At 38.2% G+C, this 19,692-nt stretch overlaps 1 protein-coding gene across 1 annotated transcript in view; it reads right to left on the bottom strand.

Moving 5' to 3' along the window:
- The window catches only part of SLC6A2 (solute carrier family 6 member 2), a 54,501-nt gene that overhangs the window by 12,772 nt on the left and 22,037 nt on the right, over positions 1–19,692 (bottom strand). The window contains exons 5-11 of the mRNA XM_069868125.1: positions 11,282–11,420; positions 10,376–10,510; positions 7,356–7,459; positions 4,852–4,976; positions 3,984–4,096; positions 3,695–3,823; positions 1,384–1,483 (exon numbers count right to left, since the gene is read on the bottom strand). Coding sequence (XP_069724226.1) covers positions 1,384–1,483; positions 3,695–3,823; positions 3,984–4,096; positions 4,852–4,976; positions 7,356–7,459; positions 10,376–10,510; positions 11,282–11,420 — 845 coding nt within the window. The remainder of the gene's footprint in view (positions 1–1,383; positions 1,484–3,694; positions 3,824–3,983; positions 4,097–4,851; positions 4,977–7,355; positions 7,460–10,375; positions 10,511–11,281; positions 11,421–19,692) is intronic.

Below are 19,692 nucleotides of genomic sequence, written 5' to 3'. Positions count from 1 at the left end.
AAGGTGCAACATCTAAACAAAAACCTTGGCTTCATCTGTGAACCACATGCAAAGCCTAGCTGTTAGGTGCAGTAAATGCTATGTTAATAGCAGCAGATAATAACTTGCCCTTATCAACTGCCTCTGCTTCCCAACTAAGCTATGATCACTCTTCTGCATTCAGCTCTTTTATGGGATTAGACAGTTGTCCATGGAATCTAGGGCATCCAACATTTTGAGGAAGAACAGCATCTGACCTGCTAGCTCCATGCTGATGTTGGGTGGCAAAATTGGTATATTAAAGCTAAAAGCTATTTCTTTAGTACATTGAACAGCTTTATGAGTGATTGCCATACTTTCACTTCCTTCACTCATCAACAGTTTTTAACTGCAAGAGAGGACTTGTTTGATATCCACATGGATGGATAAGTAACTGGCTGAGGGAGGTAGAGGGCAATAAGAAGGATAATGTCTAAAAACACTCTGAATCATACTTTATTAACTATATACATTATCTCTGGATAGAAATAGAGTTGCTTTTCAGGGGATGAACAATCTCATTGGGCACCAGAGCAGCAGGTTTAACATAGACTTCAAAGGGAAGATTATTTGCAGGCTGCTGTGATATTGAAACCTGGTAATAATGAAAAGTGTTGTGACCAATCAGAAAATGTGATGTAATAATTACAAGGAGATCATTAAATAAAACAAGAGCTGATAGTTTGGATATTCTCATATAAATCATCCTACTGCAACAATCCAAACTATTAGCTATATCTGAAATTGCTTGCTGCTAGATTAATCAAGTTTCTTGAGCTCTTGTTTTATTTCTGGAATCTAGGATGTTGGGTATTGCATACCATGCTATGAAATAAAGTACATTTAAACCATTAGTGTTTTACAATTAAGTAGAACATTGTCTCAAACAAAAGGGACTAATGTAGCAATTATTATAACTCTCTAAAGACAAACTACCTATATTTGTATTGCATGGGGGATCTTGAGATTGGCCCTGGAGAAATCATGGGAAGGAGGAACAGTGAGTTTGTGTTCAGGCTAATCTACTTGGTGTGAAACTACCAGGTATAAACCTGCTACTGCAAGTCATCAGCTATGTTAACAGCTGCAAAATACTGCCAAAAGTAGCAACATTCCCATTCCACCACAGTCTCCCTCACAAGGCAGTTTTCTTTGGCGTTGTGCAGGGTTTCAAAGCTTGGCCCACTGAAGGTCTGCATTCCTGTTGCTATTCATAAATCAGATGAAAATCCCTCTAGGAAATCTGGCTTGTCATGGTTTCGTATGCGCAAGACTATGTTGTTTACCCTGAAAACAATGCGTAATCCTGCAAGGAGCACTTGGAATTTTAGAAAAGATTTTGCAGGTGCAAAATGAAGTGCTTACCATAAAACCAGGAAACTCCAATCGCCTCCATTAGAACAGCAAACAATATTGAAGTTCCAGCTGCAAATGTGTCCAGAAGGGTGAGCACATAAATTCCACCCTAGCATTGGGGAGTTAAAAGAGACAAAACAAAGTTACCAATAGAATATTCTCAACTGTTTTATATCTAGTTAAGATATATCTAGTTTGCCTTGCTTAAAACATTATCTTAACCTAAGTATTTTGCTATGGAGTTGATGCTGCAGGCACAGGTTCGTATTGGCATACAAAGTAGTGGAAAGGGACTTGCAGTTCTTTAAAGAAGCTTCCTTTCACCTTTGCCTTCACTGAACTGCGAAACAGAGCCCTCAGCTTAGCGTGATTACTGAGTACCCTTGGCTGGTTTTCAGTGGAATTTGAAGGTGCTGTCTGACTGAGGAATGTTCAGGGCCTGTCTACAAAACATAATGAAGATCTTCCCAAATTTTTGTCAAGAATGGAGTGCTAGAAGTTTCCACAAGCTATTTTCACTCAGTTTGTTCCTAAGGCAAATTATTCTGTGGTCCAGTGAATCTGCAGTCTCAGACTGATGTCTCCTTTTCCCAGAGTGCCTGCATCTCTCTCTTCCAATGTTCCTGCAAAGGGAGCAGTTGCATGTTAAGTCTCTGTTACCAGCCCAGGTGGAAGTAGCTTTTCCCTGTTTAGTTTCTTTGCTGTGGTATTAGCAAGCCCCCTTTGCTTAGCGGAGACCATCTTCTTTCACAACACCAAATTTGTTTGTCCGTGACTGCAAACTATGAATGCATTTATTAAAGTCTTGCTTCACTGAGTTTTTTTTTTTTTTTTAGCTGCAATTTGACTACTTTTTCTCTCATTTTAGAATGTGGTATGAATTTGTGTAAATTACTGTTCATTTTATTTAGGTCGGGCTAATGAGGAGTGGAAGACCATGTTATGTTTACTTGTTTCAAAACAAATCCAAATGAAGCGTCTCAGGACATTCCTTGTCCTGCATAAGCAATTGAAATCTTTGCAGTTGCAGTAGGTTTTCATTCAAATCTTTTTTTTTTTTTTCCTTACAACCAAAGTTAATCTGACTACGCCTGTTCAGAAAAGGAGGAAAAAAGGAATTATTTTCCATGTTTTTACCAATGATACAAATAGCATTTGTGCTGTTTAGATTGTTAGGTGATTTTAATCTCTGCAGTTAATCAGTTTTCTTTTTTTCTTATAAAAAGATTCTTTTCTGAAACAGCTGTGCGTATTTACAAAATGGAGACAACAGTACTTAGGTCTTGTCTAGGTTTCTAATTCTGTGGGGACTTGTCCGGAAACTAAATGAACTTGTTGTGTTAAACAAAACTTTGTGTTAAACACTTTTTATGTAAAACTTTGTGTTAAACAAAACTTTAAATGACATTTGAGTTTAACCTCTTGTTTTGGCTCTACACCTGCTCTAAATGAATGTCTTTGCTATCAAACTTAGTATAAGTGAATGACAAATAGGGTTTCATAAGAAACATGTTTTGAAAACGCGTCCTTAAAATTTCAGAGGACAAAGCGAAACAGGTTAATGTGATGGTATCATGAGAATTTTTCTTTGTGTTTTATACACATTAGAAATGTTTTCCTTCAGTTATGTGAACCAGTGCACTTGGGCAAAACTGGGCAGTTTTGCCCAATCCAGCTGCTGAGGTGAACTGAGCAGGTGCCAGTATTGAGAGGCTAGAGCTTGGTTATCATCTTGAACTGCTTTAGCTCACTTGAAGCAGTGGAATTGCACACTATCTTGTACTTCAGGGAACTTAATTCCGGTTGAAACTTTGAATAAGGAAGCAGCATGTTCAATTCTTTAGCTAACAATGGGGATAGCGTGGTATTAAAAGGATAGATATTTTTAGTGTCTCAAATGTTTTCCAGTTTGAGGAAACTGTTTTAAGTAACAGTTTGAGTATTCTTTTAGTGTTAAAAGAGCTCTTGAAGTTCTCTGCAGCCATGACTCTCATCCTTTAATTTTCTGTCCAAAGCCTGATGAGGCAAATCCTTCAGGATTACGGTAGTGATAAATACAGATTACTAATATTCAGGATAAGATGTCTATAGGCTTTTTATGATGTTAAGAAGTGAGATCTAGGTGCATGAAAGAACATTAATCACATAGGGCAGAGGAGATTACTGTTCTAAACTCCTTTCGCAAGAAGTGAATGCTGTTTAGTTGCCTCAAGAAAAGAAGAGCCAGATGACTAGGGGCTTGGTCATCTATTCATATTTGTCTGATGAGATTAATGGCATTTTTAGGGTGGCCTGTTGATGGAACTTTTGTTGTACTTACATTGGTGATGCAAAAGAGAGCAAGTAGGAAAGTGCCGAAAGAAACACCAAACGTGAAGAGCTTTCTATGCTGTTTAAGAATTTGGAAATCATCTGCCAAGCCAGTGATGACAGCCTCCATTCCACCCATCTGAGGAAGGGAAGTCAAGAGCTCTGGTTAAATGTTACTAACTGCTGTAAATACAAATCAAAGAATGTAAAGCAGGTTGTATAATTAATTCCCCACATTTCCCGTTACAGAATATAGCAGTAGAAGAAAGATATCCAGGCTAGAAGGAAAAAGTACTCACAGAACTGTCGATGCCAAGAGTAAGGAGCATGATGAAGAATACCACAGCCCAAAATGTAGATCCTGAAAGAGTTGAAATTGCCTCTGGATACAGGATAAAAACTAAACCAGCTCCTGGAATGGAAAAGAAAAAAAAAACCCTAAAGTATTACTAAATGATGTTTCTTAGCTTAACAAAAGTGTTAATTTTAAGAAGATAAACTATGACTAAGTTGATTTTAACGCCAGTCCACATCACACTTTGAGTAGGTGTTAAAATTTGCATTATATCAAAAATATACCCAAAATGCTGTACTAGCGTACTCATGACAGTTTTGTATTAAAAAAACCAAAACCTGTCCCATTCTTTTCCACTTCTAATAATCTTTTAGGAGATTCACAACTTTACTAGCTATTGTTTTATTCAACTCTGCAGTAAAGCGAGAACTCTGTGGATATGGACTCCGCTGTTTGGTAGGAGAACTCTTGGATGTGATGAGAGATACAGGAACTGAGATAATGGGTGACCCATTGCCCATGAAAGGACTTTATAAGTAAGCTTACCAGAAGCATCCAAACCAGCAACCTATAGCAGTGAACAGCAATGCTTTTGCAAGATACTGTGCATAAATAAATGCCTGCTTGTTGCACAGGCTGAACCTGTGAGGGGTAGGATGTTGGGTAACCTCGGTTCAGTATAGGTGAGATGAAACAATACGATTTACAGTTCACGTTTCAGCAAGGCATTTACACACAAAGTTTAGTTCCAAGTTATTTAATTCGAGTTGCTTCCCTAAGATTTTCACACATTTGTTTGAAACGAATATAAACACATTTGCAAAGAAATAGTGGACAGAACTGGTAAAACTCGTATAAAATTAACTTCCTACCTTCAGTGGCTACATCCTCAATTTTAACTTTGTGCTCATGAGCCATGTAGCCCAATATGGAGAAAATTGCGAATCCTGAGATGAAGCTTGTGACACAATTAATGGTACTAGTCAGCAAAGCATCCCTAGTGGTGGAGAGAAAAACAGCCCAGTGAAAAAAAAACACTTTAAGAACTGGATGGGGATTGTCTTATAGTGATGGGAAGATTCTTGTGAAAATGCTAATTGTGCAATTATCCTGATGATCGAAGGCTCCCATCAGCATACTATGATAGAAAATTACTTCTCTGGTTACTATTTTGATTTAAAAGTAAGTCCTGTTCAGAAAAATCAACAAAACAGTATTAATTGTATATTAAGATATTAAAGAGTAATGTCATCATCCTAGCTGGTAGCTGTAACATAGCAAGAGAGTGACCTGGAGTGTAAAAGCCTCACTATCTTCAATTCAGTTATTCAGGAGTATTTTCAGACAGCTCTAGGAGTGCAGAGGAAAAACAATCCTTCATCTGTCATGACATCCCTTCATCTATGAAATTAGCTAGGCTTTTCTGAAAGAAAACCCTACTCCAGTTTATCAGATTGTTACAATAGTGAATGTAGTTTAAAGATTAAATATAACACAGTGTGCATCATATAGTAACGTTTGTCAAAAATTGTGGTGTTTAATCGATCTGCCATGGTATTATGGTAGATGTATGAGTTGTCCTGGGTAATAATAATCCCTGTTACCAAACCTAGCTTGAAGACAAGTAGACTGTACATCTTTAGTGGCTTGCCATATCTGCACAGTGTCTGATGTGTAATCTTTTGCTGCATATGACCTTTAGAACAGAGGATGTGGCTCTGGGAACCTCAATGGTGTTTAATAAACAGAAAGTAAACTTGATTTCCTTTCAGCAGTTGAACTACCCAAAACCATACGTGCCATACACCAAACTTCATCCTCTTCCTTATATTACTTTATTTTGATAACACTGAAGAATTTTTCTTCCAATTCCTAAAGTGTTTTCCTGGGGGAAGGCTGCAGGATCAAGAGACACCAGATTGAACCCATGAACTCAAATTCTTTTCTGTTATTAAAAAAGAAAATTGTTAGGTATTTGTCACTGATAATGTGGCAAGAGTTATTTCTTGTTTCTCACAATTCAAACACATTCTTATGCAAGTGAACAATGCTTCTTTCTGCCTAATCAATAACTGCATTAAATGATGCTTAGCTCCTTATAAACTGAGCTAAACGAGCTTTTAGTATTTTGCAAGTAGAACTAAATCATCATTTAAGTGTTGATTCTCATATTTTCTGGCTCTGATATTCAATATTGTTACCTGCCTAACACTGCTGATGCTATTCCTCTTAAGGAAGATATAGGTGGGTCAGTACAGCGCTTCCTTTGGAAATAGTCCTATTTTTCATTTGTTCTGTTTCAAGAAAACCCTTTGAATAAAACAGATCAGCATATTATGGAGTTATTTGGTCAAAAGAAGGATTTTTTTTTTTTTTTTGAGTGTTGTTGCTACTGAATTGAAGCTTACTTCTATGGTTAGAACTAAAACTGTTTAGTGAAACTACTGATTACTCTTAGAGGGAAGGCAAAGCTTGTGAAGCAACATTGATTGAAAATAGGAAGCTAGAAACTAAATATTATTTCACATATAATCTGTGGTGTTTTCTTAGTTTCAAGTGGATTTTTCTATTTCGGAGAAAAATTAGAAAATGGAAGAAAAACAATTGTATCGGGAGCTGCTGTGACATTAATGAACGCTATTTTGGAAGAGTGCTATGGCTAGCATTGTAACTGATGGGTTCTCAAACCTTGTAATATTACCTACTGCAAATAATCAGCTGGCAACCTAAAGTTTGCCATCCTTCAATTTGAAATGTATTTATAATACATGTACTTTCTGAATTTATATTTCAAGGGGAATTTTAAAGTCATGCTTGTTTTAACTCCAAAATGGAATGTTAACAAAACTTCTAAATGTTGGAAGTTCTCAGAAGGAGCGGAATAGTTCTGGTTGAATTTCCATGGCAGTGATTCAGCAAAACACTAACAAGCTGATTTGATTTAAAATGCATTCCTAAATTGGAGCTCAACGTGAAATATCAGAAATATAATCCCAAAGCACAGAGACACTTCTGGAAACTGGAATCCTTCTGCTTTTAGTTCCTTGACCAATAAGATTTCATTCCATACTCACTGTTGCTTTTAATGGTACTTTCAAAAGGCAAACACAAGTACAGTTTACACAGCTGTCTATCAAGTCCAGACCTAATCCCATTCTGTTTTGCTGCACAGCAGATACCTTGGCAGGTTCCTATGAGTAAAATTTCACTAAGGAAGATAGCGTTTCAAGAATTGGGTTGGTTGCTGTGTCCGTGCGAGACTGATAATCATTAATAAATGACTGAAGATAAAAAGACAGCTTAGTACTTATTCTAGCAGTAGTTAGAGTAAAATGGTATCATTCGGAAGCAGTAATGAACACATAGGCTGTCTTACCTGTAACAGTTGTTGTCAAACTTATTGTAACTGGCGAATGCGATTAAAACGCCAAACCCGGCTCCTAAGGAGTAAAATATCTGAGTAGCTGCATCAATCCATACCTGCATAATGACACCAACATCGTCAGTGTCAGTTCAGTGCAAAAGATGCATCAGGCAAATGCAAGAGTGTACAAGACAACTGGCTTTTGAGAAATGATCGGCAGTCATGCTTATGGGAGCCTAAGTGCTGCTCAGCCTCCATGGCTTGTCTCATGGAGCACAGTTATGGTCTGGAACAGCTTATCCTGAAACGGTAAGGACCGAAGCAGTGGGCAAGTTCTCAATGTGTGCACATGACTGCAGTGGTGGGGTGTATCGCTTGGCTCTGCACTTCTGAGCTTTTACTGAATGCTGAAATGATCACATGATTTATCTTCCAGGTGATACAAGTAGACTTCTAATAGTTCTTGTTCCAAGCTAGTCTGGACTGTACAACCAGGAAACTAAAAATAGTTAATGGGTCAAGAGTTACAAGATATTTTCTTTCCCATAAGAGAGCTTTCTTCGTGGGACTTCTAGTGCTGTCTAACTCTTTTGTGTCTTGCCAGTAGAGTTGTACTCGTTATACTTCTTACTATTGAAGCACCTTTTTAAGTCCTATTCATTAAAATAAGAGGGTAGCACCTGCTGCCCGCCACACGAGTTATGCATATGCTAAAGTATCTGTTGAGTAAGAGTCTTAGCTCATAGTAGCTGATTAGAAAACAAATTGAGAAGACCAAGGTGATGGGTAAAAATTTACTGGAAACCAGAAATTCCTTTAGAAATAAGATAAAATGCAAAACTTTCCCTTAGGATGTGAAACAGACAGTGGGGCTGGTTCTTCTGCAGTTTACACTGGTGTTCTGTTCACTTCAGCTGCATGGCAACCGATTGATACATAGTCTAATATATTTTATTTAATGCATGTATTTTTATGTGCATTAAAAGCTAAACAATAGATACATTTTACAGGAAGCAGTCACCAATCTTTCCAGCTTTTTTCATGGTTCTTTATGCCATTATAACTTTTGTGCAAATTCATGTGTATGTGAACGTAAAATTACTGTGCAGCAAGAAACATCGGTAGGCATTGGTGTAGTCAAGAGGTCCTCAGGTGATTATTTTTCAGTATCCCTGAAAATGAGGTGTCTCAGGGTTTGTTCAGTCTGCAGCCCTATAAAATGAGGTAGACTTTGACAATGATTGGGATGTTTTAAGGTTTTTCAGAAGGGGCTTGGCAGAGCCCTCTGCAGGTCATTACTGTTTGTGACTTACAATGTTTCTTGCTTAAAATTCTTCATTTGGGGAAAAAAATAATAAATCAGAAGGATTCAGGGATGCATTGGCATAATTGCAGCAGGAGTTTATCCCTTGGAGCTTAAGGACGAAAATTAAACACACAAGCCCATTGCAGCAGCAGGTATCTCTATCTCAGAGCAGGAGAAAGGCTTATGTGATGAAGCAGTTTGTGAAACTTCTCCTTATAACTGATCTTTAGTCTTTTATTATTCTACAGTAACTTTGTTGTTGTTTGAAAAATTTAGTCTTAGAAACAAATAACTTCAAGGTCATCCAAATAGCAGCTGCAGAAGTAGTGAGCCAAAAAAGAGCAGTGCACAGAATATCTTTCCAAATGCAGAAGGCATTTATGATTATAGAGGGCTAGATACTGAGCTGATGCAAGCTGGCACAGCTCCATAGACATCCAGTTGAACTTGAGAATTTTTTTTCCAAACAGCACTTAAAATATATAAGAAAAAATTAAGCATCTCCTTAGTTCATCTTTGCGTCTTTGTATTTATGTGTAGGTATAAGCATGAACTACTGAGGTGGCTATGGCCTTGGTGACAAATTTGGATGTAAGTCCCATATTTGAAGGTAAATTTCACCATTCCAAAATGGAGTGAGATGGGGTCTGGGTTCTAGTGATAACTTCTGTTCTTGAAGAAATGCCAGCTTCCAAATTTATTATTATGAAACCAAGGAAGGATTGTTGAGCTAAGAGTATATACAATAGGTCTGTATTCTAACACTTAAGACCTTTGTCTCCCTTTTCAATTACTCAGGAAAAATCAAGACAGGATGCATGGTAAATGTATAGGGCAACTATGCACAGACTACTGACGTCTCTGAAAGCTGCACATTTTCAAGACCGTTAATCTCCTTCTAGTAGAACCACGTCCTTGTTTTTCTGTTTTGTAACACTTTGAATGGCCTCAAGACCCATCCACAGAGATACCAGCGTTTCAAATTATTTATCTTTAGACCAGCACAGCAGTAAGGTCTATCTGTAGTCACCAGATCATTGTTGTTCATAGGTCTGAAATGCTGGTGATTTCATGAGTTAGTGACTATATTTGTAGATCTTGCTTTACAATGGATGAGATATTTCTTAGTTCCAAGGTACCCCACAAACTGAGTTGGTTTGGATATGTTTAATGAGAATGTCTCAATGTTAAAAGATACTGTGAAGTGTGTGTTACTTTGAACAGTAAGATAAGAACACCACGCTCCTGAAAATCTCATTTGTATGAAGGACCGTGATTAGGCAAGCTAGTCCTGACTTAGTATGCTTAGCAAGGTTTTCATAGGTCAGAATTTTTTTTACCAGGTGAGTATTTAACCTAGTGATTCAAAAAGCAACATTTTCTTCTTGAGGGCATTCTTTGCCTTTTGAGAACTACGTTTTTGCAGGACTCAATTTTGACATATAAAGGATACACAGTCAAAGTAAGGACTTTAAGTGACTGCCGCACCTGAAACTGCTTTCATACTGGTTTTTCTGTGATCAGAACAGTTAGCATTCAGGCTGAGAAAGTCTTGTTATGGACAGTGTTGGAAACTTAGGCTGTCAGAGACAGTGGACTAGTGCTTATGGAAAAGCAGTAGTGTGGCTGTATCATTTCAGAAATCAGCTCTAATGTTTTCAGTTTTAATAACAGGAGAAACAGATTAAATAACAACAAGGGAATGAGAGCAGAAGAGTACACTTACTGTGGCTTCTTTTAATCTTCTGAAATCTATGTGCAGGTATGCGTTTATTCCATTGTATGCACCAGGCAGGGTTATTCCATGTATTAACAAGACAAATAACACGACATAAGGCAAAGTGGCTGTTATCCAAACAACCTGCAGACAGCAGAGATCCCAAAGGTTAATCAGCTGTTACAGTAGATTTCAGAATGTGTGAAAAATACAGCTGGCACTTTCTTGGTTTTATCCATTCGGTTCAATATGGGCAAATGCTGTTATGTATCATGAGTCTTTACATATGTATGATTACAGAAACCAGCAGGAGACAGCTTTTACAAACAGATGTTACCAATGTGTATTAGACTGTGACTACCTGTTCCATTTGTTCACTAAACAAGTGCAGTTATTGCCTGTTTTCAGGTGATCCTTTCATGAAAATATACAAAGAGCTCGCAGATGTATCCAGGCATAGAATTTCTGTGTTTTTTAATTGAGGTGTTTTCTAAGGGATGTCAGAGTAATTTCAAATTACTTTCATGAGATATTTCTCTTGTCATGGCATTTTACATAATGAACCCAGAGCATCTTAAACCATCGAAATATGAATACATTTGGCTAAGAACAGGAGGCACATTTAAGACAATTCAGTCTTTCAAATATTTTCTGGATGAGACCACTAATGTTGAATTGAAAATAATACGCTGATAGAATGTACAATTAAAAGATCACATAAGCAAAATTTGTAATAATATAAAGGCCGAACTGGGACTGTATATTTCCACGGTACATATATGAAGGCCACTCATGTGGTTTAGTCCCTGAAGATCCCTCAGAGGTAGTGATTTAGACTTTTGCTTTCTAAAATTGGGAGACTTCTTAAAGGAGACAAAGAATGTAGTTGATGTAGAAGGACAATATTAGCTCTACCTTTCCAGATGTCTTCACGCCTTTCCACAGACTAAAGAAAAGAATGATTACCACCACCAAGAGGCAGAGGGAAAGTTGCCAGCGAGGCAAGCCAAGGTCATGGATTCCACGGCTTTCGTGCAGGTGCAGAACTCCTCGCCTACATACCAGATACACAGAAACAAAATGAAGTCACGGGGGGAAAAAGCCTTTTACGTGTCTCATCCTGTGGGCAGTGGAAATGGGTGATCTGCTGCGGTAATAGCTGCCCTACTGACATCACCAGCAGTTAGCGTGATCTGTTTTGTGAAGCCAGGCTTTGTGCTTCTTCCCATGATATCTTCACGGTCTCACTGGCCCATCAGTGCCTGTTTAGCAGTGTTTGAGGATTTTGGAACTGTCATTCATTATTTCTTGGTTGAACACCGAAGAGATGCCCAGAGAGGCTGCAGAATCTCTGTTCCTTTTTGACAGCCTATTGTGAAGCTACAAATCGGAGAAGTGTTTGGATACACAAAGCAACAGCTGGTAAATTTAGATTGGATATAGTGCTCTGTGCTGTTCACTAAAATAGTGAAGTGATAGCAGAGCAAACTGTTGCTTACCAGGGCAGGATAATTCTTTTTCAGATCTACACAGTGAAATGGGCTGAAGTGTAGAAAAGCATGTTCGTCCTTGTGACTGGTGATATCTACAATTAGAGTTGTCAAAACACATCGTATGCAACAGGCACAGGGTTACGGGAGAGCTGTTGTATTGGATCTCCCTTCCTTTAACCCAGTTCTATGCTATTAAGTGTCTCTTGCTGCTTTTTTAAATATAAAAATTGGAGAAAAATTTTGCCCATTAGAACAATCCATCTAGTAATAAGAAAGAGTTGTATACAATAATAAACATCAAGATATGATCAACTAAGAATTATAATAATTATGCTTCTGTACTTTCTCATGTTTAATAAGAAATGCTGTATTTTTGGACTGTTTCTATGATTTATTCCAGATTAGATATAAGATACTTGTAGAAAGCATCCTCCTAAATTAAGCAGCTGGTCTGTTTCTGCTGCATGGTATGGCTAATAAGTGAGGCATTGAAAGGGTAGTGACCCTACCCACAAACACACTACGTTTGTGGCACATGCTCAAGAATGTTCCCATTCAGAAAGTATGAGGTGAATTTCACTACTATTATAAAACAATACAGCAGAATAATAATATAGGTTTTACTTGCGGAAACAGTAAATATAGGAGCAGACTTCTTGATATCACATCTAAAACCCTTTTACCTTTTATTAAATGTAAAAAAGCAGGTAGGTCTCATTCAACTTTTGCTTAGAATGTAACTGAATGCTAGTTGTATTCCTGCTAATAAAGTATAATTTGCCAGAGGATCCACCAATGATTCACGGGTCCAAGTGAATCCCGGGCATGGATGCCTGAGTCTGTTCTAAACTTACCAGCTTAGGCAGTGATAAGTGTAGCTGGGAAAAGCTTTACAGGCTTCTGACCAGAACATTTGTCCAGGATCTTGGGAGGGTTTTAGGAATCTGTGCTATCATAGTTACACTGCTATTGCTGTCAGAGCTGGATGTTGTAAAGAAAGCCCTTTGGGTTATGATGTGTAGATGTCTACTCAGAAAACCAGAATCTGAACTTGCATTCTTTGTGCCCATTTAACTTCTTTATTCTTGCACAAATATTTTTCTGAGTTGGTGAAGAAGCCTGTTTCTTTGTGTGTTTGCTTTCCAAGAAGCAGCTAACAATGTGTCTTACTGTTTGGAACATTTGCCAAGACTGCCATTTCGATTGTGGGATTCCCAGGATTTTCAGGAGAATCTCCATTCCAAGAGTTCTGCTCCCTTAATCAGGGTAAAAGATCATAAAATAGGAAGAGAAAAACTACATTTGTAACCAGTCAAAACAGCTGTGTAACTGGGCAGCCAACCAAGGAAATCTTCATAGACAGCTGCTATTTGAGCTGTAGTTCTGGCAGGTTTTGATTTCTTTTCCCTTTTTAATTTTTTTTTTGTTTGTTTGGGGTTCATTAAAATTTATCTATTAGAAGCTACATTTCCGTTCCAGCACCACCATAAAGTATGAAAGATCTAGTGCTGGACAGTGGTTTAGATTAAGATGTGCTGACAATTGAAGAGATGGAGGAGAGAAGCAGTGACCAAAAGCATTAGGTAAAGTAAACCTTTTGGTTTGATTGGTCCAGCTCTGTAATGTTCCATGAAAAACAGGCATCTTTTGCAGAAGGGCAAATTTGAAAAGAACTTTGCATTCATCTTGCTCATCCAAGTCAGCATACATCAGTGATCCAGTTAGCTCAATTATGCCACAATTATTCTTGTTTCACATCAAGTAGTTCTTAATTTAGCAGCAGCTGAGGCTGTTTTTAGCCTGTCTCTGTTAAGGCATGTTGAGTGATAAATCCCTGACTGGTTCCTCTAGGTTATACTCGGCCACTTCCCTTATACTGGCCACAAAGTGAAAAACATGAAGTAAGAGATACTGCAAGATTCTCCATTCAGAAGGCTCTGAGGTTTAAAACACCTGATTTTTTAGCCTTTTGATTACATCAGAATAATGCAATGTGGCCAATATTGATTCCTGACTGAGGTTGCCTTCACTAGCTGCAGGATTATGCCATTTCCCAATGCTATAAAGACGTGTATAAATCATGGATTAAATGGCATAAACTGATCTTTCTTAAATCGCTAAGGAAGTGAACAAGAAGAGATAACAGCACCAACTACCCTCAGCCTCTGTTGCCTGTCAACTTCTTCAAATTATGTCCAGAGCTACTGAGAATGTGTTAAGTAAAAGCTTCTGAAAGTGATTTTTGTTTCATACAAGTACAGATATTTGTCCAATTCTACTAACAAAATAAACTCTCATAATTCACAGCTCTGAGTCAGAGAAAGGAAAAATCAGAGGCACTAGGACAACTAGAACTGTATTTTGCCTGCAGCTTATTATTACTGAGAAAAGAATGAAAGTAGATGAGAAATATGAGCAAAAATGAAAAGAAAATGTTAGGAAAAGAAGAGAAGACTGAAAATAAACATTAACAGCTGACAGAAAGCAGAGTAAGGACCTATTATACTATGCTGAGCAAAATATGAGAGGCTAAGATACTACTTAAGCTTTCTGAGACTCTAGTCAGAGCTGTAGCGATATTTAGTTAGCACAGAAGCAAGAATCAAAGAACATGCACTAGAGACAAGAAATTAGCTTTATCAGGGATTTGTGCAAAGCAGCCTGATTTATGCTAAGACTGCTTTCCACGTGAGGGAGTGTAAAGTACAATTGCAGTGATTTTGAGACTGTATATCACTGCAAAAAAAAAAATTCTTTACAGAAAGGGTCATTGGGCACTGGAACAGGCTGCCCAGGGAGGTGGTTGAGTCCCCTTCCCTGGAGGTGTTTAAGGCACGGGTGGACGAGGTGCTGAGGGATATGGTTTAGTGTTTGGTAGGAACGGTTGGACTCAGTGATCCGGTGGGTCTCTTCCAACCTGGTTATTCTGTGATTCTGTGAAATATGGGTCCCAACAGTCTTTCTGCCTATCTGTAAGAGGAGCAGGAATGTGTAGGGATTTCACGTTGAAGCTGCATTCAGAGATTCTGATTTCTCTCTTGGGGAGATTCCTGCTGGTCTTCTTATCTATGTTCTCTGCTGGGAAGATTCCTCTAGTCACCCAATAATTCTGGTCCCAATTCTTGCCTTAATTCCACGCTGCATTCAACTAAAGGGAAATAGTTCACCTCTGTTGCAATCAGCCACAGCAGTTTTTTTGCTGCTACTGCTGTTTTCTGTTTTGTTGTTATACAGCACTTGGGTCCTCTTTAATTTGGTGTTAGACCACAAAAAGCCAACAGGAAGCCCAGCTGGTTGGTATTTGCACCTGAACCCTTCTAAAGACAAATTTTTGAGGAGGCAGGAGGGTGGCTGCTCAGTGGGGCTCAATAAATGAAGGATCCAGTCACTGTTCTAATAGTAGGTAACATTGGAAACAAATTGTTTTCTGTGTCATAGTGTCATAGTCATCTATAAAATAACCATAATTATAAAACTTTGCTTTATGTGAACAGTTCAGAACATACTCTTTATGCAAGTGTCAAGTATTTGAGTACAAAGAAGCAAGCAAACCAAAGGTAAAAGAAATGCCATGGGTCATAACCTGAAAATGATCCGGTATTTTATTCACTCCTAAACATTTAATCCATAGCCAGAAAACGGGAGATAAGAGTTTTAGGTGTAGAATTCTCCAGGACTTTTTTGTCAGACTGGTTCTTTCTAAGGACTTTCTAAGGAGCCTTTGTGTTACTCATCCCTTGGGAGATTTACCTGGTTGTATTTTGGAAATTTAGATAGTTTTGAACAAGCAGATCAAGTTAAAGGTCTCGCAGTAAGCCTCGTTTTTCCCATCCCAAATCAATTATAATTTTAAATTTCAATCCAAATATGATTACACAGGTCTATAGGCTCTTTCTTTGTGTTTTTATCATAAGCTAAGTTATTTGTCTGAATTTAATGTGATAAATAGAAGTGTGTAATTAATCTAAACAATTTTTAGATGTTCTATGTCAAATCTGTTCAGATTGCAAACTTGTCATCAACTTGTCAGCCAAATATTATGTTAACTAACAGATGCATTTGTCAACATACTAAGTACTTTTAAGAACTTCGAAGTAATTTTAAAAGAAGTTAGTAGCCATTTTTGTGGCATCAAACCCAGATGGCTTGCATGATGTATCAGCAGATTGGCTAAGATATAAATAGATATAGTCCTGGTCTCTTGAGCTCTGTTCCCTATTCTGGTAGTTAGACTAGATTTTTATGATTTCAAACGTAATGCAAATGGTAGATTCAAGATGCTAAAAGGTCTGTCAGTGTGTACAGTGTGCAATCTATAGACATTAAATTACATACTTAATTTAGAACACAATTTGAAGCATGATAATTGTACTTAATTAGAAAGATCTCCTATATGCCTATCTCATATTATATACTTGCACAACCATAGTTCAGTCGTCGTTGCTGCTGGTTTCCTTCAGAGTATAAAACACAGTTGGTTATCTGCTTTAAGCAGCTATGAATGGAGTGGTTTTTACACAGACTCTGCCAGTCTCCACGTGTTTTTACTTAAGGGACAGCACTGCTTAAATTCAGCTGTATTGTTTCCACAGTGGTTTGTCTACAAGGTCTACATCCACCCACAGATTTGTGGGGCAGAGTTTATGATACAAACCCTACAGACCTGTGTTGACTCCGTGTAGACTGAGCACCAGTGTCTCCTAACTATAATTCTGGGACTAGGCATGCAATGCAGAGGTAGCAGAGTGGTTCCACATGAAGCCAGTAACAGGGTTATCCTGGCTCAGTCCCAGCTCAGCCATACATACAGCTGGTGCCTGAGCTGCTTGGTGCCTCTAGGTGCTTTCTGAAGAGCTGTGGCTATGGCATCACTGCAATACAGAAAGAGAGCCTGGCTCGAGGAAAGCGCTCTCCTACAGCCAAGAGCACAGGAGAGCAGTGCTGAGCCATCTGATGTGCAGTACTACATCTGCCCTACCTGCCTCACCCCGACCCTGGAGTGTTGGGCACACTTCAGAGTTGTGCCAGAGGGTCTGCAGTGACCAGCTTGGGTTCAGCTGGACATAAGCTCTCCAACTCTGCTGGATACTTCATTATCTTGCCAACTCCTTTGTTGTCTGGGTTGTTCTGTTTCTCAAAGATATTTCAGCTCCCTCTTGTGTTGGTGAACAGAGCTACGTAATGGGCTTTAAGCTACATTTTGGGAATCTCAGAAAGGTATTTTACCAGTGGCACCCTGGCTGGCATGCTTATTACTTGCACTGAGTGAAATGATGTTTTTCTTTCAATCACAACAATCCTGAATCATTTCCATGAAGCTGTCCAAAGCCCAAGAACATGTGTACAGACTTGCATGGATTCACTTCCACCGTGAATTCCACTTTCATTTCTCGCTGTGTAAGTAAATGGTCAAAAATATGAAGCGGTGAACATATATAAAAAGTAAAATTTAAAGCTGGGCATACAAATGTTTGTGGAATAGTTGTGCTTATTTTTGTTTTTCCAAACTGGTATTTTTTAATCGTTGGCATAAATGAAAGCAAGATGGTAACAAAATTTTCCCAGACACCAGAACGGAAAGAACAAATATGAAGTCTGCTTGTTTTAATATAATTTATTTAAATAGGAGTGATATGGAGTATATAGGGGAATTTTACTTGCAGTGATGCTTGTGTTCTTCCAAAAAAGTGATTATAGTGAATTATTTTAACATATGTTGAAAGGATTTTGTGTGTCTAATTCCAAACCACCAAAGAGGGAAGTAACTAAAGTAGTAATGTGTGCCTCCAAAGAAATGTGTGATTGACATCCTATTCCTAACTGGATTTCTCTTGTGACTGACTATTACTAGCAGAAGGGCACCAGTTGTTATCAGACTTCAGAGTGCTTGCTTTGCTAAGTTTGCAGTGTACATATACTTTATAATTTAATTTAACCATCTCTAATGAAGTGTTGTATTCCATCCCGCCTCTCTGTTGTAAGCAACCACCCTGTTGACGTTAGTGGCACCTTGGCCTGATTTAAGCTTGAATGACTGAAACCAGACTTAATAAAATCAAACACTCTAGAAAGCCAAAGCATAGAACAACTTCAACCTTAATTATTGCCCAACTCTTAAGGCTTGAAAACAAAAGCCAAATGTGTCAGAGTTTGCCTGTCACTGCCTTGGCTTGGAAATTGCTCTTTAAAGTGACTTCTTCCAAGTCTGAGGCTTAGAGTTTACTCATGTTTTCCCTCCCTACCAAACATGGGACAGCTGAAAAGAATTAGCCTAGATTTTTAGTAAGTTTTCTGTCCTCTCACTCCATGTAAGTCATGAAAATCAGCGCTTTTCTGTGGAATTTAAAGGTGCCTTTCATTAAGGATTAGATGAACTGTCACATTACAGTACTCCTACCTCATCCTATAGTTTATTTCTGTGCTGGTGGAGATAGACAGTCACTTCTGGAAATATTCTACTCTAAATTAATGGTTGGGCCAGCTTTGTGTGAAAGAATCTAGTCCCAAAGATAAAAAGTGTCTGTTTCTCTTAAGACAAATGAGATCAGCTTTCTGCCTGTGGCCTGTTTTGGAAGCACCTGTGTTTGGTCATTCTCCAGACTGCCCCAAAATTCAGGGCTTAAAGCATAATGAAATGTTGAATTCCCTTTTTATTCTTACCTTCTGAAAACTGCACCTTGAATCTATTTCATGGTAAGAAAAGAATCCTAATATTTAAAGTTTCGGTGTATAGACAGAATCACAAATTGAGCTGTTCCTGAGACCAGTGGAAATAAATCAAAACATTGTGGATAGATTCTACCACTACCTCACCCACTAAAAATACAAATTTGTACCTCGAGCATGATGCAATAACAGAATATGTGTAGAACCACTTTAAATCATAAAGGAGCAAAGGAAGAATATAGGGACTTCATTTTGCTTTACAAAGACTTAAGCACAAGAAAATTACAACAAAGACCCCTTTTAAAATGCTGTTGACATCTAAGTTCTGTAATAAAGCAATTCTTTGTATGAAGATGCTGAATGTATAACTTCTTATAGTGCACTTCAAAGTCAGGTTCTTTAATTGACTACATGCATTTATTTCCTTCTGCTATAAATGATCTCTCTTTACGTCTGAGTTATGAACACATCATATATTGTCTCTGTAAGGGCAGCAGATGTCCTTGCTGTTATTACTTGTCATTGTAGCCAGTTCCTTTGAACTCATCCCTCCTTATTGTTTTCAAAGCACTGAGTTTAGCTTACCCAAACCCCTGCCAACAGTTTGTGTATCACTGCTGATGTTTCAGGGTGCTCTCTTCACAGGAGAAATAGCAGCCACAAGTATTTCAGAGCTATAAATACAGACCTCAAGATCCCCACTGTTGCCAGGTCATAGTCTAACACATGCTAGGTTATTTATGGTAACTGTGGTGTCCCTTTTGTTCCTACAGAGCAGGACTTGCTCTGCAGGTGTGTGCCCTGATATCCTTGTATTCCCAACACAGAAATATTAATTGATTATTCAGACTAATTCAACAGCTGATTCAATGAGCCTTTCTTTATCCTAAACAAATCCCATTTTCTCCTGGTGGTACATAATGTAATTATTTATACACAGATTAAAATCCTTGTTTTACTTTTTCATTGGTAATTAATATAGTTTTTTGGAGTTGTTTCCAGCTGTTTGATGTGAGTGTGCCTCTGCCTGTCAGGGCCTCTGTTGCAGAATGCAATTCTGCTCAGGAATTAGAGAAAGGGCTGTCTTTCTACAACTGTGCCTTTCTCCTCCCTGCTCAGTGCTTCATTGAAGCAGTGAAGCAGCTGAGCAAACAGAGGTCTGCTCTA

Source organism: Phaenicophaeus curvirostris, chromosome 14, assembly GCF_032191515.1.
Source record: "Phaenicophaeus curvirostris isolate KB17595 chromosome 14, BPBGC_Pcur_1.0, whole genome shotgun sequence".
NCBI lineage: Eukaryota > Metazoa > Chordata > Aves > Cuculiformes > Cuculidae > Phaenicophaeus > Phaenicophaeus curvirostris.
The sequence above is the reverse complement of the archived record's forward strand: the minus strand, read 5'-3'. Positions and strand labels throughout refer to the sequence as shown.